The sequence below is a fragment of the Maylandia zebra genome, linkage group LG12, assembly GCF_041146795.1.
Source record: "Maylandia zebra isolate NMK-2024a linkage group LG12, Mzebra_GT3a, whole genome shotgun sequence".
Lineage (NCBI taxonomy): Eukaryota > Metazoa > Chordata > Actinopteri > Cichliformes > Cichlidae > Maylandia > Maylandia zebra.
Window position 1 is genome coordinate 28,348,742 of NC_135178.1, and position 22,962 is coordinate 28,371,703.

The 22,962-nt window shown below is 41.6% G+C and overlaps 1 protein-coding gene across 3 annotated transcripts; it reads left to right on the forward strand.

The window, feature by feature from the left end:
• The first annotated feature begins 256 nt into the window (after positions 1-256).
• Positions 257-22,626, forward strand: septin5a (septin 5a). Of its 3 annotated transcripts, XM_012918058.4 has the most exons (12): positions 257-401; positions 548-561; positions 16,525-16,615; positions 16,926-17,012; positions 18,253-18,376; positions 18,489-18,623; positions 18,747-18,864; positions 19,050-19,151; positions 20,730-20,826; positions 20,945-21,080; positions 21,175-21,277; positions 21,511-22,626. In XM_012918058.4, exons 1-12 carry the CDS (start codon positions 356-358, stop codon positions 21,571-21,573), a joined length of 1,116 nt encoding a protein of 371 aa, XP_012773512.1. In that variant the 5' UTR covers positions 257-355; the 3' UTR covers positions 21,574-22,626. The 3 variants fall into 3 exon arrangements, with proteins under 3 accessions (XP_012773512.1, XP_004547092.1, XP_012773513.1); XM_004547035.5 differs by lacking the exons at positions 257-401; positions 548-561 and adding an exon at positions 13,774-14,190; XM_012918059.4 differs by lacking the exons at positions 257-401; positions 548-561 and adding an exon at positions 13,775-14,209.
• Positions 22,627-22,962: the final 336 nt, after the last annotated feature.

Consider the following 22,962-nt stretch of genomic DNA (forward strand, 5'->3'; position numbering starts at 1 on the left):
AAGGTTACAAAAAATATGAATGTTTCATTGAAGACACTAAAAACAAGGCAAACTTTTGTAGGTTCATCAGGTAAATATGTGTTCACGTGTTGGGTCCAGTGATTTCAAGCGTAAGTAAAATAGCTTTAATGCTCAGAGAGAAGTGAGGTTTACTTAATAACGGATGTTACTGAGGATTTGACACTCATAGCATCCTCCTGCTGTTTGGCTGAGTCTGTGAGGAGGAGGAGGAAGGAGTGGTTTTCATGTGTCGTGTCAGCTCGGCCCGCCCTCCTGTCTGTCCGGGGGTTTGGAGGCGAGGGTCCGCTGTCTGTGAGCCGTCGCTTCGGTGAAATTCGGGAGGAGAACGGTGAACATGACGTCCAATATTAGATACAAAAGCCGGATCCCGGTAAAGACAGGTGAGCGTGCTTTCTCGCTTTTATTCGTCGGATTGAGTTTAAATGTGATCAGTGCAGTGATGTCTCCATGTTTCCGTCTCTCTGGGCGTCGCTCTGCATCCCTGCACCTGCAACCCCCTCTCATCCAATCCTATGATGGCTAACAGAGGACAGCACGGAGGTAGGAATCATCATTTATTGTATTCATTTGTGATATTTGTTGCGGTTGAGGATTTTTTACGATGCAATAGCTTTGGCACAGGGAGAGCTCTGCTCCAGCAGCATCACTAGTATTTGCTTCTCAGATCCCATGTTTTCGCTTTTTTTTCTCATGTGCGCGTCAGATTAATAATCGCACGATGCTCTGAGGGTAGCCGTGCCATCACAGGCTGAGCTGATCACCACACTGACAGGCGGAGAGGGGTGGGTAGAGTAATTTTTAGACGCATATGTAGAGCAGGCCAGCGCGACAAGAGGCGAGCAGCCAACGTGATGGTACCCAAAAGGCAGCATCCTTCCTCCTCATCCCCTCCTCCACGACTCTCTGCTGCCTCCACATTTATTCTGGTTTTTCGGTCACTGAATCGGCCGATGGGCTGACCTAATTGTCAGCGTTGCGTCAGCAGGACTCGTGGATACAGTCGCCGCTGCTGACTGCCTTTAGTAAACCTTTACTGACCATTGTTCAGCTAAAAACAGCTGCCACATGAGCCTGCAGGGGAGGCCGGCTCTCTGATGACCCTCCTCCTCTTCTTCCTCTTTGAAGATAGTGTAAGGTGACAGTACAGGAGTAACTGCGTGGTTACACATGTGTGTGAGTAAAGCAGGAACCACATGCAGCAAAAAGACTAATTTATTTCTTATACAAAATTCAAGTATCCCATTGCAAGAAATGAACATTTGTGGAATTTTTTTTTTTAATTATTATCATTCGGTCTTTCGGGCATGAGTGTCATAGTTTCATCAGGGGAACTCTTATATGTTTTAATTTGTAACTGGAAAAACAACTTGAAGTATAAAATGATTACAATTTAAACTGTTAGAACGTGTTTCTGTGGGTACAACAGTCAGAGGAAAAAAGATGTCCTTAAAAAATTGTTACCTAAGTCCAGTTATGTCTGTATGTGCGGTCTGTGCTCAGAGCCCCTTAATAGGCTCTTGTTACTGGTTATGTGGCTCCGTCCCTGTTATTGAATTGATTTACTGTAATGAAACGTGTTACTGTTTAGATTTCTAGTCAAAGCTGAAACACCTCACTCAGAACAGCAACTTGAATTAGTAGTTTCAATAAAACCGAGCAATATAACATCATACGGGTGACAGTAAAGCAGATCGGGTTTATCTTATTACTGAGTTCCCCCTGAAACAAATGAAAATTTATGCTCAAGTAAGACTATTAGTTTTATTTTTGTTTTTATGTGTACTTTGACCCAGATTTGGAAGAATCAGTGAGGTCTTATATTTAAGGGTACAGGTATGCACAGCAATAACTCTCAGAGGGTTGTGTTTATCTGTCATCTCTCTGCTTTTGTAGAGCGTTTTGATGCCGTCTCACCGCATTTCAGTGCCAATTCCTGTAACAAATGTAAAATCAGTTTAAGTAACCCATATGTCAAAGACTTCACTCTCTAGATGAGAGCATGAACCTATATTTATTCACATTAAACTACTTTCCAGTGCAATTGGTATGCTTGTGGAGTAATAATTATGATGACTTGTCTGCATGATCACAGCAAATTGGAGAGTATTCAAACAAAACAGAACATGCCATTCTCCCAAGGATGGCAAAAAAATACTTCTTAAAGTATATCTGCATATTGTCTGAAGTATAGAATTTGTGTAAACGTGCTTGTTTACGTTCCACCACTTGAAACCAAAAACAGAGGTGGTTTCTATCTTCATTTTTACCTCTACCCCCTGTATACTCCACCCTCCTCAGTGCTGTAGAAAAATGCTGAACAGGTTGGAGTGGCTTTCTTCCAAAAATTCCCAATTGGATCCAGTTCAGTCGTTAAATTCATGGTGGTCACATGGTATTGGTACTGCAGATCCAGCACAGACTATGAGGAAAACCTGGATGAGGATGGTTTACGTTACGTGCATAAACAGTAAAAAAAAAAAAAAAGCCTCTTGATAAAAATATTCATTACTACAGTGTTTTTACACCTTGTGAGTTCTGCTTTTGGCTGTCACTTCACTCTCCACTCCCACACTCTGTGCTGACTTTGACCCTGATGAGAAAAATATCTCCTATTCTGGACCATTTATGCTGCGAAGGAGGAGGAAGAGGAGGGAGAGCTGGAAAGCACAGTAATCCTTCTCAGTATGACTGACTTAATGCTGAGATCATAACTGCAGAAACAGCCGTAACTGACAATCAATCTTAAAATCAATGTTTTTAGAAAACTCCCATCCGACTCTCGTGTTTCTCTTTCCACGTTCCCCTCATTAACGTTACCCTGAACGCTCACTTCCTTGGCTGTGATAGTGTGGAGACAAAAAAATCAGTTTTCATGACTGCTCCAATATGAAGGAGTGGACGACGCCATCTGACCTACAATCCTGTGTGGTGATTAGTCTGTGTGCGTGTGTGTGTGTGTGTGTGTGGGTGGGTGAGTGGGTAGGTGGATGGATATTCACTGAGCATTTTTTCATTAAAGATTAAAAGAAAAAAAAAATCCCAGTTTGACCAGCACTCGGCTGCATGATGTCACCCTGCTGGAGTGACACACAGATGATGTATCACTGATTTGAGCTCAAAAATGTGCTTTTGGATATCTAAAGTGTTTCTACAATAACATCAGCTAGTAAATCGGTCTCACCATGACCCTCACTAGTAGCTGTTCATTGTTCTGTTCATTAGACTGATTTTGATGTTTTGATGATTGCTTGTCCTGTTTTGCTTCTGTTCCTGGAAGTTTGCTGTTAATCAGTGAAGACATGCTGTCATGATGAGCCCCTTAGTAACTGTGGCTCAGGAGCAGCAGGGGAGAATAAGAGGGCGGTACATGCCACTGCTGCTGTATTCTGTATGGTCTGTGATTTGGTGTTGGGTGGTTGCTAGGCAACACGATGATAATGATGATGATCTATCATACATAACGAAAGTTTTGTGGATATAAAATGCATGTTTTTATCGTAAAAGTAGACTAGTTTCATGCTTTTATAACATGTTGTAAGTGCATATATGCTACAAAAAAGTAATTTTAGCCCACTTGTATCTGGTTGCTCAGGGCAGCATGATGAAGTCATGATACCTGACGTAAATAAGAATCTTCAAGGGCCAAAAATGTTCCTGTTTGCCAAGTTTGATTACTCAACTCCTGATTGTGCAGGATGAGTTTGCACACAGAGATTTTGTGTGTTGTAGCCTGTTAAGGGGTAATCTGCTGTGCAGCTGGAATTGCAGCCACTAGAGCACAGATTAGAAAATCAATCAGTCCGTTTGTCGGCTGTTTATCACCAGGAATGTTCAATCAATACATTTTATTTCACTGTAACGGCAGCATCAAGTAGTGCAATAAACATCCATCCATCCTTTCTTTTCCACTTATCCTTGTCAGGTTTGTGGGGGGCTGGAGCCTATCCCTACTGTTTTAGGGCGAGAGGCAGGGTACACCCTGGACAGGCCGCCAGTCTGCCGCAGGGCTAGCACATAGAGACAGACAACCATTTGCATTCACATTTACGCCTATGGGCAATTTAGGGTTACCAATTAACCTATCCTCACTAACTGCATTTCTTTGGAATGTGGGAGGAAGCCGGAGTACCCGGAGAGAACCCACGCGAACATGGGGAGGACATGCAAACTCCACACAGAAAGACTCCAGCCTGACTCAAGACTTTCTTGCTGTGAGGCAACAGTGCCCACCACCATGCTGCCCCTACAATAAAGATATTAACTCGTAAATTTACAGAATTTCCTTAAGCCTTGCTCTACTGCCTTATCTGTTGCCTATATATAGGCGGGCAGGAGATGTGAGCAGTGAACAGATGTTAAGTCAGATGTGTCTGCATGAGTGTCACTTCACTTCAGGTACAATCTCACTTAATTCTCTCACCTGCTCTCTCTGTCTCTAAACATACACCCTCTCGCTGCCACAGATGGGACCCTCGCTGCTCCCACTGAGGACCAGCTGCAGAGCAGGAGCAGGCAGCTCAGAGAGGGGGGTCGACTTAAACGTGGAAATTTAAGCCTCCTGCAGCTCTTCAACAGATAAGAAAAGGAGGGAGCAGCTGATGCATGAAGCCTCGAGCTTCCATTAATCATATGGGCACAACATTTTCCCCTAAAAGAAACCATTTGACATGTAGGGAAACAGTCACTTGGTCAAAGGCTAGTGCAGCGATTCTCAAACTTTTTCTTACACACCAGCTTCAGAGGTAAAAGAAACAAACTTTGTGCCCCAAACTTTCCAGATTTTATCAGTCATTTGTCATAAAAAGGGATCCAGGATGAATTTTAGAAAAGTAGTCATTAAACAGAGCACCAGCCAGCAGGAGATCTGTGCACCACAAGCAGACTTTCAGGTCTTTGGTGGCTGACTGAAAGTCTGAAAGTCGGCTTTTCAGACTTTGGTGATTGATTTTCCGTCAGTTACCAAAGGCCTGAAAATCGAGATCCTGAAAGCAAAACAGAGTTACAAAAACTTTTTTGAAAGCAAATTTGCTGCAAAAAAATTGGGGTCTGCCTGGACATGTGTGAAAACCATAGCGGGGCTTCAAAATCCCCAGAGCAGCAGCCAGACCGTTTTAGACGATTTTAATTCAAACAGAGATTTTGCAAACTCCTTGAATATGTTGCATGCTTTAGTTCTTCTGATTTTTGCAAGGATATTTTGGAACTGAAACAGAAACTGAAAGACACTCAGCACTTTATCGTTGAACTCAGCGATGACCAAAAGGCCTTTCATACAGTTAATGTGAACAAAAGCCAGGGTCCTGATAATATTAGTGGGCGCCTAATTAAATGTTGTGCTAAAGAACTCAGACCTATATTTCAGGTTATTTTTAATGAATCGTTGCAAATACAACCTGTGCCCTCTCTTTGAAAAGAAGCTGTCCTGGTTCCTGTCCCGAAATCTAGTCGTCCAAAAGTTCTAAACGACTTCAGACCTTTTGCCCTCATCTCAGTCGTGATGAAAGTCTTTGGAAAAATCCCCAGAAAATGATTATGGAAGAAATTGAACATGGTGGAAAACCTGGTGAACTGGATTTTAGATTTTTTAACTGATAGGTCACAAAGAGTGAGAATAAATGGGGCTCTGTCTGACCCAGTGTGTCTTATAACCCTGATTATTCATACTCTATACAAACATGTGTCTGAGCAGATATGAAAACAGGGCCATCATTAAATACACAGATGACTCTGTTATTGTCAGCTTACTGAAAGAGGGTGAAACTAGCCACGATCCAGTCATTGATGATTGGTTTAGTGGTGTGACGAGTCTTATCTCTTTTATTAAGTCTGTTTTATCTTTTTGTTTAGTGGCACGGTTCAGTCAGACCTCTGTCACAGAGCCTTGTCTGTCAGGTTTAAATAGGTGTGTGTGTGTGTGTGTGTGTGTGTGTGTGTGTGTGTGTGTGTGTGTGTGTGTGTGTTTTATGAAGGGATGGCAAGTGCTATCATTTTTCTGCAAAGCAAACTTACCTGCAGGTATAAATAACGTAACCTTGACCTTGACTGAACTTAACTGCCACCGAAACCAACCCAGACCGCTAACGCTCACTAAAATATTTCGCATGCCAAGTATAGAAACGATTATACTGGTTTTACTTGTGTTAGGTGCCAAACTTTGTATTGCCTCAGACAAATTACAAACAGCTCAGAAAATAACTGTTCCCAGCTAATAAGTAGTTAAGCGCATAACACAGCTTAAACACGTTATGTAACAGTGCACATGCATCAGTTTAGAGCTGCTGAGGTTAATTTTAGACAGTGCCAATTTAAATGTTTTCTACAGTTTGTCTCATAAGCTAGCTGTAGCTCATGGCCATAGACTGTATATAAAAGATGGCATAAGCAGCAGTTCGCTTGGTGAAAACGCCTTGTTGAGGTCAATACGGAGGAAGTAGTAACTCAAACAACCACTTGCCACCACCAAGGCATACAGAAGAGCATCTCGCAGGCCTGTGATTCATGCAGGCTCACCAAAACTGGACAACAGAAGATTGGGATATTGCCTGTTCTTGATTTTTGCTGTGAATTTCGAATGGTGCGGTCAGAAATTGTCGTTAAAACCAAGTGCACGCTGGTGACCATGTTGTAATGGAGCTGGATATATTGTCTTGGCACACTTTGGGCTCCTAAGTAATAACTGATCATTATTTTTAGATTTATCACCACAGCCTACCTGAGTATTGTTGCTGACCACGTCATCTCCCTTTATGACGACAGTGCGCCCATCTTCTGATGGCTGTTGGCAGCACAAAGCTCAAATAATCTCAAACTGCCTTCTTAAACGTGACAACGATTTCACTGAACTCAAATGACCTCCATGTTAATCAGATCTCAGCCCACTAGAGAACTGAGGTCAGAATATGCAGAGCATCGATGCGCGATGCGATCAAGTCGTCAATGAGCAATGTTTCCAGCTCCTGAGTGAGTGTGTACACCATTATGTTTGATAACTGAGAATAATCTAGATCCTGAAAAACAGATCAGGCAGCCTGGGTGTGTTTCTGCTCCGGAAAGTTATTTTCTCTCTGTAACAGTTATTACCTGCGCTGTTGTTGTTCAGGTGTTTGAGGAGCTTATGCCCTGCAGTGAGTTCTCATGCACATACTTTCATTTTTCTCATGCCGCAAACACGCCTATACTGCCAGTGATCCATTAGCCTGTGTGCATGTGTGTGTGTTTGTGTGTGCAGTCAGTTTTTCTCTCTGATTTTTAGCTACAGCTCAGCCTCAGCTCATTTTTTGGACAGCTCAGTGAGTGCAAGCTGACCCAGATATCTTTGAGTCTTTGAGAGAAATCTTTTAAAGTATTCGGTCGACCTGGTTATGTTTGGGATTAACTTCTTTGGTAATGGGGATCAGGACTTTGGCAGTAAGAATATTTTGTAACCTTTCTTGAAACATCAAAAATATCTTAATTATACTGTCATGAACCACATGGAGTTAATGGAGTTATTCACTAGAGAAAACATTGAAATGATTTAATTCCATTTAAAGCATGAGGTGTTTTTGTGGTGGTGTAATTCCATTTTTTTCTGTACGTGAAAGATAATTTTTTATCTTGGAAAAATTTTAAAAAGGTCACAGCTCATTCATCTTTGTGGTTTTGCATCACATCATGTGATCATGATCATGCTGAGTTTGCTTGAGGATCTTAGTGACTCTTTGTGCTTTTCCAATGTGTCTGAGCACCTTGACACTTCCTCTTCGTGTTCACCTTGAAACTCCACTTTAGTGACATCAGTTAATCAGTTCCCCAAAACGCAGCCTTTTGCAGCCTTTTGCAGCTCCCAGGGCTACAACTACTGATTTGGACTCAGCATTTTGGCCACAACTATGCTAGTTCATTGAAGCCAGGAGTTACCAAATCAAAGAGTGGGACACTCCCATAGCAAGGTGAACCCTTAAGCTAAATAAAAAAACAAACTAATAAAATACTGGAATTTCACTCACCAAAATGAAGCCCTGTCAGTATCCAGATGGATGACATATTAAAAAAAATTCATCCTCATGGGGTCGTTATGAAGTTTTGGCCTCAACTATATTGAGGCCAAAACTGTCTCTTGCATCAGGCTGTAAACTTTTTTTTAAAGGGTTTACACTTCATTGCTTTTAAAGGTCGTAACTTTGTACACTGCCTGCATCTGACAACAGAGCACATCTGCAGGTAGATGGACCGTACCCAGCTGAACCATAACTTCAGTTTAATGCTGTAAAGTTGGACAGTCTAACACGGGAGTCTTCTGACTAAATTTAGGAGCCAACCTCAAGTGGCCACTGGAGGAACTGCAACTTTTAACAGTTTGACATTGACATTGCTGCCCCGGAAGTTGGATCCCACCTGTAACCTATAATTGGATATATTGTAATGCAGTCAGTCAGTTAATACGTAAAACAAGTAAATCAGCATTTTCTTCTCATCGTTAATAAAAGCAACACAATCTGATTCTTCTCACCCTTCTCAGCACACTTAGTCCCTAGGTGGTTCCACATAGCTTAAATGGGACAGTGTAATTTTTACCAGCTTTTCTCAAACATGTGGACGAGGTCTGTCGATGACTCTTTACAAAGAAATGAAATCCTGTAAGTGTATATTAGGATCAGTGCAACATGTTTGGCTAATTGGTGTGTTTTTAACGTCTGTATACATCTATGGTACAAAAAAAACATTTTCTTTGTTGGTTTGAGTTTTCATGGGATCTGTTGACAAAAAGAAAATTATAGAAGCATCAGAAGTTACTTAATTATAATGCACAGTTTCCAACATTCCTCAGCATGATTACTTACCAAATATGGTTATAGCCAAGTATCATTTGTCTTTGAATGAGCTGATGCTAAAACTAAAACTGGGCAACCACGGCCAAATGTCCTTGAAACATTTTTATCACTGCCTGAGCATTTACATGCTGTCAGATTAGCATGCTAAATAGCCGGGGGCATGCTGGCCTTTGCATCTCCACGGAGACAAAACAAAGGAGGGAGGGGGGTCCATCTTCATGTTGTTTTTTTGCACCCCTCTTCCTTTGTCTCACCCGCCCTCACCCCTCCTACTCCTCATCTTCCTCTTTGCCTCACTTTACTGGGCTACCATCCGGTCGGCAGGCAGTGCGCTAGAGGAAGCGTTCAGTGTTAATGGCTTGACAGTGTCAGCGGGATGGCTGGGAGCTGGAGAAGAGTGAACAGTAAAGGTCACAACTCTTCTCAGCTCCATCGCAGGCCGTCTGGCTGCTTTAAGCTGGAAGCACATGAATTAAAGCCGGGTTGTTACCACTACACAAGATCATGGCATGCTGTCAGATTCTTGAGCAAAAAGGGTGGAAAATAATTGGATACAGGCTCTCTCTTTCTCTAACAACTTAGGAAATCTGTTATATATTTTTACAATAATTTATGGTCAGTGCTTTGGTCCTTCCACCTTCAGTCTCCACTGAAAAGCATAAAGATTTTTGCTTTGGTTCACTTATCAGTGCATTTATAGATTAATTGGTCATAGGTGTGAATTCAAGTGTGAATAGTTACTTATCTCTCTGTGTGTGTTAGTCTTGTGAGAGGCTGGTGATCTGGCCAAGGTGTACCCCGCCTCCTGCCCCATGGTAGCTTGGATACGTCAGTGCAGAAGTGCTTCTAACCTGTAGTTTAGTTAATGGCCACCAGAGGGTGATTTGCAAAAAGACTTCTGGTGCTGTAGAAGTTTATGGGAAAATAGCTTTCAATGCTTTTCCTCTGTGACCTCAGTAAACAGTTTCCTTATGAGTTTATGGACTCAGTCGCTTCTTTCAGGTCAAAGTAAATAAAAGTTCTTATTTTGCAAAAAGGGTGCATTTCCAGGCATGCCAGTGGGTTTGTGTGTCGATCTTTTATACTCTCTGCTAAAGCCCTCTATAAACATTCTCTGTTTAAAAGTTTAGAATAACTTCTTGGTCTGAAAAGTGACATCTGTCCAGAAGAGGCTTAAATCTTTCATTTTTTCTGATAACCAACAGGGTGGCTTTTTGTTTCAAAAGAAGTCTATTGTACAGAAGTCAGTGAGGAAACCAACCACTGCACCTCATGATCTGACCTCAGCAAATATTTTCCCAAGGATTTTATAGTTTCAAAACCTATTAAACATAATAAACCTTCTAAAGCTCTGTTTTTATAACTGGTTTTTGACCGCTGCATATCTGTTACTTCAAGGTATAAATAACGGTCCTACAGTATGTTCTGTACTACAGCCTTCATTTGCACACATATGCTGGATAATCATGATGTTGTAAAAAAACAAGCAGCTTGAACGTTGATGGTAGAAATCTCTGTTTCTGCAGTCTGAAAAAGTTTTCATGATGAATTTAGATTTTTAAAGTTTTCATCAGCAAAACTGTGTCTCATCAACTGTTGTTCCTCCTTCAGCCACATCCAGAGTGATGACATGCGATTTCATGTGTTTGTGTGACAGAGGAGATAACTGCTGTGAGCCTTTGAGAGTCACTTCCTTTAAAGACAACTTTGTATGACTGAGAGGAGGAAGTTGAGCGCTGCCTGATGAGCAAGTGGCTGATTTCTGGATCTCTGCCTAACAGGATCGTCCCACATATTGGCAAAGATACTGTTAGGCAGAGATCCAGAAATAATATTCTGACAGCCAAAAAGTTTCTTCTTCTTGTTAGTTAAAAAAAATAAACATAAACAGCAAAAATGCCAAATATTCTCAGGTTTGTGTTTTTAAACTGAAGATTCAAAAGATATTTCCCAGTTTTACCACTAAAACTGAAAAATTAGCAGAACATTCAATTTACAGACATCATCACTGCTTTTGGATTATCAAGGGTAAAATATTCATATATAATCATATTCATCAGCGCTTCCATAGGGACGATACACAGATGTCGATTTAACACTCTGAGGTCTAAGTCATCTTAGGCAATAACTCTATTTCGATCCAAAACAGTCTTTTTTTAATGATGTTAATGCTTTTTTAATTTTTTTCTTTATTACCTGGTTGTCAAGACTTGTTAGTGAGAATATCTGAGCATGCCGTCTCAAAATAAACGCTGGTATCTTTGACTCCAGTCATATTTTCAATACAAGTTCTGGGTTTTTTTTGCCTTTTAGATAAAGCCAATTCTGTGGTTTCAGAATGACTCTGTTTAATTTGTGAATCTGTTGTGTAATATTCAGTTAAAGTGTTTATTAGGCGTTACCCATGAAGTTCAAGTGGCAGCAAGGCATAAGATGAGCACATGAGAGAAAAGATTATACAAGACCTTTGACTTTACTCAGCAATCAATAAAGCAAGAAGTTTAAATGAATACTTTGTGAAGTGACATCAGCAGAGTCTGCGTGTGTGTGTGTGTGTGTGTGTGTGTGTGTGTGTGTGTGTGTGTGTGTGTGTGTGTGTGTGTGTGTGTGTGTGTGAGAGAGAGAGAGAGAGACAGAGAGACAGAAAGGGACAGCTGGCCATTGAGAAAGACTGGGGGGCTGGGGCTGGCTATTGTAAGAGCATTTCAAGACATCTGTTCCTTTCTTTTATTCTGATTGGGCCTCCCTCTGCCCTACACACACACACACGCACACACACACGCACACGCACACGCATTCTCTGTCTACAATGACCGTAAACTTTTCATCTGCCATTTGTGACGTTTCAATTTGCTTCCTCTCAGCTGAGAAAACTTACCAAGAAGCTGAAACCACTAACTTTTTGTCCCAGTTCAGTCCTCTGTCTCCCTCCTGTGGCGTGGAGCGAGGTGCTCACACGCCATACGTGGCGTCACTGCGAGACATTCCTTTTCAGGGGAAAAAAAACAGTATTCTTCTTTAAAAACCCAGCTTCTGTTATTTCAAAGAGCATTTTAGCTCTGCTGCCCACGTCATGCACAAGTCGAACACACCCATCCCATCGTACGCTGACATACACACACCACAGTCACATCTGGAATCAATCGAGTCCAGCCTCTGCCATTAAATGTACCTCGTTTATCTCCACACACACAGAAATGCATACACACTTCTACAGTGCCCAGTGATTTCTTTACATCCTTCTTATTTCAGTCCAAACTGGCAGTTTGTAGCAGCAGCACATAAGTATGTGCATGTTCCCACTGAAAATCACACCGTGGGTATACAGCATAACAAAATTTATTCACTGACCTAAAAAATACACCTGAATTATTTAAAGTACGCAGCATGTGACAGTTTGGGGGGTTTGGGGGCCTTTCTTGATAAGAGATCAAAACTCTGATATCACTCGTGTGTGTGTGTGTGTGTGTGTGTGTGTGTGTGTGTGTGTGTGTGTGTGTGTGTGTGTGTGTGTGTGTGTGTGCGCGCGTGCGCGTACAGTAAATGTGAAGCCACTGCGAGAAGCTGGCTTGCTCACCTTAGCATAGAGGCAGATGATGAATCTGGTTATGTCTGCATTATATGTTTATGTGCTTTTACACGATGCACATGAACTTCAAACTACACCAACCTTCAGAGTTACCAGGGAATCTGCACTGATTGATTATAAAATGTGATTTTTGTAGAACGCAGCAGTTAAAAAGTGATTTAATTACAATGCTGCTGTTTGTTCTTCAGTCTGGAATAAAACCTTTAAATTCCTCTTTACAGAAGAAGACCTGCTCCTTATTGCACTGCCCTTTTGGTTATATCAGCATTTCAGCAGGTTTAAGGTCAGGAGTTGGACTTTCCCAAACATTAATTTCCTCTGATGTGCGGCAGTGTTTCCAGTGTTTTTGAATCTCTAATGCTTCTTTTAAGGTGCTTGAAAACACACACATAACCACTGCTAACTGCATTTAACCTTTTTGTTAATTTAAAGTCTTGTAGTTAAGTTACTGCTGTGCTACTTGCAAAATACAATTAAAAATATAAAAATACGCAAGATTCTTATCAAATTTCATTTCTTGTATTTGTTTTTTTCTGATAGAGCTGCTTCACTGTACTCTTTACTCAGCTGGCTCAGAGTAGCTGGAAGAAACGTGTAAAGACAGCCAAGGAAAAACACGCATGAAGGGTCTGGCAGGCCAGGCATCAAAATCACAGTGACTCCCTCATGGCAACATTGAATACTGGGTTTCCCCTCATTCATTTTTGGGTTGTGAATCCTTATAAGAATTTATGTTTAGCCTAACTTAACAAGTATTTTTTTTTTGAAAGGTAGACTGCACATTTATGTGGTAAAACTTCCTCCTCATGACTCATCAGACCAGCAAGATATTCAAATACTGAGTGAATGATAGAAATATCAGTCACAAGTGTATTTTTTGGAGTGCTTTTATTTATTTTATTTATCTATCTAATTTTGCTGTAATCCCTGCACTTACATAAGAGTTTAAATGAAGAATATTTACTTGTTGTATTGGTCCTCTTCCGTCACCGTCTGTCACTGCAAACCTGCAGTAAAACACAGATGCCTCGGCTAATAGCAAAGGCAGCAGATACAGAGCTTTCACTTGACTGACAGGTGACTCGATCATCTGATTGTGTTACTCTGCAGGCCTGAACTCGCAGTTATCATTTGTTTGCCATGCAACTTTTGTCACTGCCATGCTCAAACACGTTCTTTTATTTTTCTTTATCTTACGATATAGTACACTTTCTCTCCCCTCTGTCTCTCTCTCTGCGAGCTGGTAGTCATTTCTCTCAGTGTAAGGATTTATTTTTGTACTGTTGGAGCTGGGGGAGGGAATACAGACCGAATGAATGAGTTTCTTTTAGACCTTCGTTCCTTCCATCCCTCCCTTGTTTCCTCCCTCAAATTGCCACTTCTCTCTTGCTCCCTCTCTCTCTCTTTCTCAGCGAGAATTCCTCCATACCTGTCTGAGCAGGGAGCGTAAGACCGCTGTAGGGCAGAAGAGAAAAAGAAATAAAGAAACAAAGGAGAAAAGAGAAGAAAGGGAGTCAAGAGGAGAGCAGGAGGAACACATTTAAAACTCATAAACAGGAGGGAAGTGTGTTAGAGACAGAGCTATCAAGGTCTAGAGCATTCAAATTTGCCTTTCCGCCTCCCTGCTGGGCTGTTTTTTAACTTTCTGAAACCAGCGGCTATTTTGGTCCGTCAGTGTCGGAGCGGTTTAGGATGGATGCCATCATGCTGCAAGAAAAACTGGTGGAACGGCTGCTGTGCCCACGAGTGAGAACTGCCAGACAGAAGGTAAAGAGTTGGATTTATGGTAAGAAATGTGTGAAGAAAAGCCAAAGACTGGGAAAAGAAATCAGACAGTTACGCGGATATTAAGAGAAAAAATAGCAGCAGATAGCTCGGGATGAGTTTAGAAATACCCCCACACCTGTAGACCCTGTTTCAGCATCTGTTTGCTGTTTTTGCTGCTTTCTGTGGATTTGTTTGAGTTCAGTTTCCATTTGCAATTTTTCTACATAGCGTCAGGTTTGCAGCTGAGATTACCCAATGATTTATGTGCAGCTTTCTCAGCAGTTCTCTCGGTCTTACACCTCTGGCTCTTTGGCAAGTGTCTTGTCTTATTGCGCAGCTTGTGGGTTTTCTTTTATGTGTGTGTGTGTGTGTGTGTGTGCGTGTTTTTATAAATGAGATCCTCACCCGAGGGGGGGGGGGGGTTCGGAAATGCCTATGACAAGTTATGACAGCGTATGAGTACACTGACTGTGTGCTTGGCTCGTGTGTTTGCAGAGTAAAAAAGAGCTTTTCAGGTCCTTTGAATGCAGCTTCTGTCCGTGGGTGAATGCTCTCCGCGGGCCTCGAGTGTGTATTTATGTCCACACATGTCAGTGTGTCGTACTGTGGTGTAAAGATGACGTTCAGATGCAGCGGGATACTGGAGTTACTGCTGTGCGTTACAGCGAGAGCCTGGTAGCCCGTGGCTCTCTTTGTGTTTAGTGGAAACTCTGAGATGCTGGTTATTCTCAGCTGCACGTGTTTTTTCCGTGCAGTTGTAGATTTTCTGTATTACAGACCTCGTCCGTCTGTTGTGGTGATTTTATTGCCTCTGCCAGATCCATTTGGTCTTCACATTACACTCCCTCAGCGCTCTCTTACAGTTGTTTGGTTTCTGCCTCTGTTTTTGACCTTTTGCTTTTCGCTGTTTTATTGTAGGCCTGAAGCTCAACTTAACTTGTGAATTATTCGGTTAGTCAAATAATAGAAAGTCAGTTGGTGATTTTTTGGATTAGTTCAATTATTTAAACTGTTTTTCAAATAAAATATTTCTTGTAAAACTCTGGGCAGCCTACATATTGCAGCTGCAGGAGCAGCTTGGCCATGAAGCTCCTGGTACACAGTTTCTGTGCTGATGTTAATGCCAGAGGAGGCCGAGTTGCTGTGGCTCCTAAACAATTTTACTTTGCAATAAAATTCCACAATCAGCTGTAAGTCTATGAGGGAAGAAGTGTCACAAACTGACCTCCTGTTATAGCGCCATGCTGGAATTCAGTTTGGTCTTTAGAGCGACCCATTCTTTCACATACATGTTTGTCAAGGCAATCCATGTGGCTAAGGTCCTTGATTTTATACACCTGTGAAAAGGGATTAAAAACACTTGAATTCAAAGGTTTTCACGGCTGTTTCTAACAATACTTTTGGCTCCTTCCTTATTACCAAAGGAATCGCCACACATAATGAATCCCCATATTTGATTTGGCACAGATTTTTCACCAGATCCTCTTCCTGACACAACCCCCACATTTATCTCGGCTTGGGTTCGGCACCAGCTCGTGACCCCTGCACCTGGGTTTGTGTCTTCCGCCTGGTCTCGAACCAGGATCTTTCACATGTAAGGCGAATGTGTTAATCACTACACATCATGCACATCGCTTTACTGGAGCTAATTTTAAATGTTGTATTTACTGCTGGGTAACTGATGAAGCCCCTTAAGCCATATTGGCTTACACATGACAGTGTGTTATAAAAAGACACAGAATAACCCAAGCAGCAACTTCACTGATAAAATAACTCATATATTACTGTTTATAAGTCCATGGCTGAGAGGAACCCAACATATAAGATGCACGCAAAGCTGCACCAGCTTTCAGGAATTACTCAAACTTGAAATAATTGCTTACAAATCTGAACACAAATATGGGATCCTGAGAAAAAGCAAACCAAACAGGGAGAAAGAGCAGCCATACACTGGGTAAACTAACGGTACTAAACTAAAAAAATAATACCAAAATTAAGACGAAGAAGAATTAAGCTTAGTGGATTTAGATTATCCTGATTGCGACACAAAATGGGAATTTTGGGAAATTAAACAAGCATTTGTTTTTTATACTTTTACATGACCAAGCAGATAAATAATTTATCAAGACAATAATTATTTTCACGACCGATGAATCTGCCAAGAATTTTTCCTACATTGCAGAAACACATCTGTGTTTCATCTCTGGGCTGATGATGAGACTTACAGCTCAGATACCGGCAGATGTCACAACACACCTGACAGCTGCCGTATGATGAGATAAAGTGCAACATAAACACACTGAACACCTCTGTCTCCTTTTCTTTGTGTTCCAGGAGAAACAGTATGTGGGCTTTGCAACTCTGCCTAACCAGGTCCACAGGAAGTCTGTGAAGAAAGGCTTCGACTTCACGCTGATGGTGGCAGGTGCGTTTCAAGCTGAATCTTGCCTATTTACACTCAGCTGCCTATTTAATAGGCACACTAAACTAAAACCAATTTAGGCACATAATAAATTCCCATGGACCAGTTTTTGTTTAAGTTGTTTTTAGAGCCATTTAGCTGTTTATAATATTTTGCCTATCCTCATTGATAAAGTCATCATGGCAGATGGATTTATTGCAGCACTACATTAGTAAATTGGCAGCTGAGTTTATTTTATTAATATCTCATAATTAAATATACACACAGGATAACTATCTGTGTGTCTGTGCGTGTGTTTGTGTTTGACCTGCAGGAGAGTCCGGTATGGGAAAATCCACTCTTGTTAACAGCCTGTTCCTCACAGACCTCTACAAAGACAGGAAGCTACTGAACGCTGAGGGTGAGTCCTTGGTCTCTTTATTATCTCTGCGCAGCAGTCATAATGAATCCACTGCTTGCTGAATACTTAATGCAACTTCACAAAGCCCCACCTTTAATTCCCCATGTGTGTTAATTTCTTTTAATTAATCTTAGTTTTTTTTATTGGGTGCAACAACAACATATGAATGTGACAGACTTAACTTTTGGTGACATCTGTCACAAAATATAGAGATCACGTTTCCCAGTCAAATGTTCAATTCAGTTCAATTCAATTCAATTTTCTTTATATAGCGCCAAATCACAACAAAAGTCACCTCAAGGCGCTTTTGTTGTGATTGATATGTGTGGATAGATAAAAAAAATAAATCAAAAGCTAAAGAACAACAAGTTCAAACAAATCCAAACGACCTGAACGAGAGAGAATGATTGCTAAGGTCGTTTCCCTGATCCAAGAAGCCACCAAAACCTGGACGTAGCTATAGAGGCTGAGGGACCATAACACAACCCCAGCAGATGGTGGAAAGTGAGGTAGCATTAACCAACCAGATGGAGTAGTTTAGAAATAAATAAAACACAAAGCGATCTCTAGATGAAGCCTACAAGCTGTTCTACTTAACAGCGGCCAAAGAAATAAAGTCCTAAGCTTGCTGGCCTGCCTCTTCAACATAAAACTATAGTAGTAAGTAGCACCCCTAAACGTAGTGTGTCTAACAAAGTGTTTAAATGTGTCAACAATTACTTCCTCTCCCTGTCTCAGATGGACTCACACAGGTCAGTTACATTACTCACGCTTAGCAGCCATCAGTCAGCAGACCACAAACTCTGGGTACTCTAAGTTATATACAAGCGTCCCAGTGATGAGTAACCTCTCCCTAATCTAATGCCAGCAGGACAAACTTCACACAAGGGAACACAGCTGAATGAGTGCCAGCTGTTTTAATAGCACCCCAATTATAAGGGTACTCGTGCTCATGCCCATCGTTCCATTTTTGGCTGATTCAGTCTGCTTCGAAAGTGTCCGTGGGCAAAATACTGAACCACCAGTTGCTCTGGATGTGTTCATTGGAGTGTGAATGTTAGTAAGAAAGCATTTACACATAGAAAAATGTGCTTGTGTGAATGAGACATGTTGTGTAAAGTACTTTAAGTGCTAAAGTATAGTATTTATAGTATTTAATGAGTTGTTGATCGGCTCTCGTACACTTTCACTGACCTCCCACTTCACTTGTCTTCTCCTCCTCATTGCTGTCACGTTGCAGAACGCATTAATCAAACTGTGGAGATCATCAAACACACCGTGGACATCGAGGAAAAAGGAGTGAAGCTTAAGCTGACAATTGTGGACACACCAGGGTTTGGAGATGCTGTGAACAACAATGAATGGTAAACATAAGACTCTCGCTGATCTGCTTGTGTCTGATTCAGACTGCTCGACTGAATTCCCGGGACCTCGCAAGAGCAGCTAATGTGGTCTGTGGTGTCTTTTTTGTCCCAGCTGGAAGCCAATCACAGACTACATAGATCAGCAGTTCGAGCAATATTTCAGGGATGAGAGCGGGTTGAACAGAAAGAACATCCAGGATAACAGAGTCCACTGCTGCCTCTACTTCATCCCTCCATTTGGGCATGGGTAATAACACACACACACACACACACACACACACACACACACACACACACACACGTGTACACAAAGAAGTCATGATTAAAGCCACAATTTTGAGTCTCCTGCTCTTTCGTTATCCTTGCTCAGGCTTCGTCCGGTGGACGTTGAGTTTATGAAGGCTCTACATGAAAAAGTGAACATTATTCCACTCATCGCAAAAGCCGACTGCCTCACGCCCAACGAGATAAAAAAGCTTAAAGACAGAGTGAGTCAAGGAGCTCTGCAGCAAAATCAAGATGTTTGCTTTGCAGGCTGGTGAATGAAATATGATCTCTCTCTCTCGTGTGTGTGTGTGTGTGTGTGTGTGTGTGTGTGTGTGTGTGTGGGTGTGGGTGTGTGTGTGTGTGTGTGTGTGTGTGTGTGTGTGTGTGTGTGTGTGTGTGTGTGTAGATAAGAGAGGAAATAGACAAGTTTGGGATCAAAGTGTACCAGTTCCCTGAATGCGACTCTGACGAGGATGAGGAGTTTAAACAGCTGGACAAAGAGCTGAAGGTGAGTCTGGGGACTCACATACCTGTGAGCTACTGATTTGCTGTACCTGTGGCTACAGATTCAGATCATCGTACTTCTTATTTAACAAATGCATGGAGAAAAAAATGCAAACCATATGGCTATCATCCATGCAGAGTGGAGCAGACCACCAGGCTCATACACCAGCAGTGGTTTCAGTGAATAGTGTAGAAAGTTAACCTTTTATTGAATTATTACCTCTATTTGAACTTTATAGTATAAAACAAACATGAGGTCTTTCCAGATCTGTCAACACACTGTCACAGTCTTCCTTAATACATGGATTATGCTCAGTTAGCATTTGGTATGTCACTTTCTCAGGTCAGGTGTGGAAAACTAAACAAACTTCTTGTTCTCTGGAAGATTATTTAATCCAGTTAAAAACTCTGGAAAATAACTCGAAGGTATTTGCCTCTAAATCTTGGACCTCCATTGCATTCAGTGGAAGTGAATGGAGTTTTGTTTTTCCTCCTTAAAGCAGCTAAAAGGCTAAGCTGCATCAGAATGTATATCTCAGCTCCTCTGGATAATCTGCACTTGTTAAGCTGGCAGGTTGGAAGTGCTTGTGAAAGCTGCTCACAGCAATGTTTTGTGCCTTTGTTTTTAATGAACTGTAACCATTAAAAGAGGTCGTATTAAATGATTCAAACAAGGACACAGGAGCACATTTCAGCATGATGGAAAGTGATAAAAGCTTTTTTGTGAAGAAAATGGAGATGGATCTAGAGATGCTGCCAGACGTTGAAGTGGGTGTGATAGTTGGATGGCGTTTTGGAAAGCTGAGCAAAACCTGTGATACAGAGAAGCCTTCAGCTGGCAGAAAGTATCTGAACTAAATGATATATATGGTGTATGGATAAAGTTCAAAGACAAATTTATTAAAAGGACCTTTCTTCTCCTTTCTTCCACCATGTTGTAATATGGTTCAAAGTTCAGTCTTAAACAACCCATTTTAGCTCCCTTACCTTTAAGACCATCCTCCCGTTAAGCCAGCTTATCTCTGATTGGCTGCCCCTCACAAGCACATGTTTAATACACACGTTTACAGCTTGAAATATCCTCTATTACTGACATAATACACAGCCAAGAGTAGAAAAAACATCTGAAACAGGGTGTTTTAAGGAGTCTGAAGCTTGGATTACTTGCACATATACTAAATGAAAATAAGGAAAAACACACCTAATCTCCTTTAAAATGTGAGTTCATTAACCTAAATGTACCTGCATGGCTTAATGGCATGAGGCCCAAGTGTGTTTCTGTGGAATTTTGGGCTCCTAACCATTTACTGTCCTTTTAAATGAAAGTACAGCAGCGGCTCAGGGGAGATAGATGCGGGCTTGGAGCATGAACGCACCGATCAGCTGAGAAAGTCAGTGGAGAGAAAATAAACAGCTAACAGTCTTTTACCTGTCTCAACAAATAAAGTCACAGTTGTCTTGAGCAGCTCAGGGGTCTTTTGTGAGCGTGTATAACTGCCAGTGTGTACCAGCATGCTCAGACAGCTTTCTCGGAGCAGAGAGGGGTTGAAATAACAACCTTTCCTCGCGTCTCCTTCTGCAGGAGTGCACCCCGTTCGCTGTGATTGGCAGTAACACAGTGGTGGAAGCTCGTGGACAAAGAGTGAGGGGAAGGCTGTACCCCTGGGGGATCGTCGAAGGTATGCACACTCGAATATTCCACGTCTGTTCAGCTTTATTCAGCCTGAATGTAAATTGAAATAGTTTGCATGTCTTGACTGGATTAATAAAGTTAATGATGCGTATTTCTTTGCGCAGTGGAAAACCAATCGCACTGTGACTTTGTGAAACTGAGGAACATGCTGATTCGTTCCCACATGCACGACCTCAAAGACGTAACCTGCGACGTCCACTATGAAAACTACAGAGCGCAGTGCATACAGGAGATGACCAGGTACGTGAGGAATGAAAGCGTGAGCACGTGCAAACGTGTAGCAAACAACTTCAATAGATGCTGATGTTTTCTCTCCATTTTCTTCATCTCTCAGTAAACTGGCTCAGGACAACCGTATGGAGAGCCCGATCCCCATCCTACCGCTGTCCACTCCAGATGTGGACACTGAGAAACTGATCAAAATGAAAGATGAGGAGGTACCAAGCAACTTTTGTTGTTGTTTTTTAAAAAAAAAAAAGATTAAACACAAACTGTTATGACTTGTAATTGAATATATGTGCGCCATAATAAGATTTAACATGTTACAATTTTGTTGTATTCTGTTGAGGATGTGAAAATGTCTGCTGCGTAAAACGACACACAAAGAACCAAAGTGCCAGCAAAATATTTAAAATGACAGTTTTTAATCTGCTCTCCTCTCTGTCTCCAGCTGAAGAGGATGCAGGAGATGCTGAACAAGATGCAGCAGCAGATGCACGACAAAGAGCAGTGATGTGCCGCAGCGCCACCTGCTGCTTATCTCCCTAACGACAGTGAGACCTCCAGACTTTGAACATGGTTATCAAGCGTTAGTGGCAACTCTGGCTGTACATTAATCTTCAGTTTGGTGCTTTTGTATAGTTTGTTTGCCTGGAGGGTGTTTTTTTTTCCTCTGAAACTATCCAATCTCCCACTTTGAGCCCCTCGCTGTGGTCCTAACATATAAGATATAAACACATAATTTAATAATCAGTGTATCTAATTTATAAATGCAGTGCTAAACTTTTTGGATTTAATGTCAGGGTGTTTGCTGCGACATATTTTGTAATGAAACGTAGGTTCTTGGTGATGTTTAGATTTTTGAACATGGATATTGTTTTTTATTATGCGCTGGTGTGTTTCGGTGTGTGAATGATCATTACATTTTCTTTAATATTACCTTTAATATTACCAGGTATCCATCCATAAAACTCCTTTAAAAGGTACCACAGTGAATTTACGTCTACTAAAATCTGATTTTAGCTCTTCTTCATTTGCTCAAAAATACATTTGTTTGGCATTTATTTGCATACGGCCGGTGAAAATCTTCTGCTCCTCTTCCAGCATTTTGTTAATGTGCCGAATGAGCTGAAAATGCTCTTCTTGCCGGTGGCTACAATGAATGGCGAGCCTCTGAGATAACGAGAGTCTGTGCAGTGCAGGGTGCATGTGCAAGCATGTTGTCATTACTCATATCCGCTAAATGCTGCTGTGGGCCTATTTTTACCGCTTTTTAGCCGATGCCCTGTTGTTGAATTTGATGGATCGTGGCCTACAGGATGCTTTGTTACCACTACAGGATCAGTAACGAGGAGCCACTACTTTGTGTTTCTGTTTAAATATCTCTTCTTGGAAGTGAATTATGCCACCAAAGTTGTGTGTCCACAGTATGACAGAGCGTGTGTGTAGGTGTGTGTGTGTGTAGTCTCTGATACTGATGAGCTGTACATATTTTTGCCTGAAGGCTGTGAGCTCAGTCTGTGTCCCATTTACAAAGGTGTGACAAATAAACCCCAGTTTGTCGTCAGTCTGGCCTCGCCGCTTCAGTGTTGTTTTTTAGGAGACTCGCACGATATCCTCATTCACGCCCTCACGTCAGAGTCTGAGCAGCAGTACTCAGAACTGAAGCTGCTGCAAGGACTTGATCTGCTGATTCATATTTATCTCCTGCAGCCATTCTTCCTCTGCACTGCGCACGGCATCTTCTTCCTGCTGGGCAGCCCAGAAATACACAAGCAGATATGGGAGGAGAGAAATATCTCAGAAGAGCTCAGTTATTATATTATTATTTTATTATTAAGTGTCACAGTGGAAAATAAGGGTGTTTTAATAAAGGTAAAAGCACTCGTTATTGTGATAATGT

Bases quoted from the DNA above. Each gene is read 5' to 3' on its own strand.
- septin5a (XM_004547035.5), top strand. From the start codon at position 14,116: ATGGATGCCATCATGCTGCAAGAAAAACTGGTGGAACGGCTGCTGTGC. The intron at 20,827-20,944 runs GTATGCACACTC...TTCTTTGCGCAG, and splicing joins CCCCTGGGGGATCGTCGAAG to TGGAAAACCAATCGCACTGT. The intron at 21,278-21,510 runs GTACCAAGCAAC...CTCTGTCTCCAG, and splicing joins TCAAAATGAAAGATGAGGAG to CTGAAGAGGATGCAGGAGAT.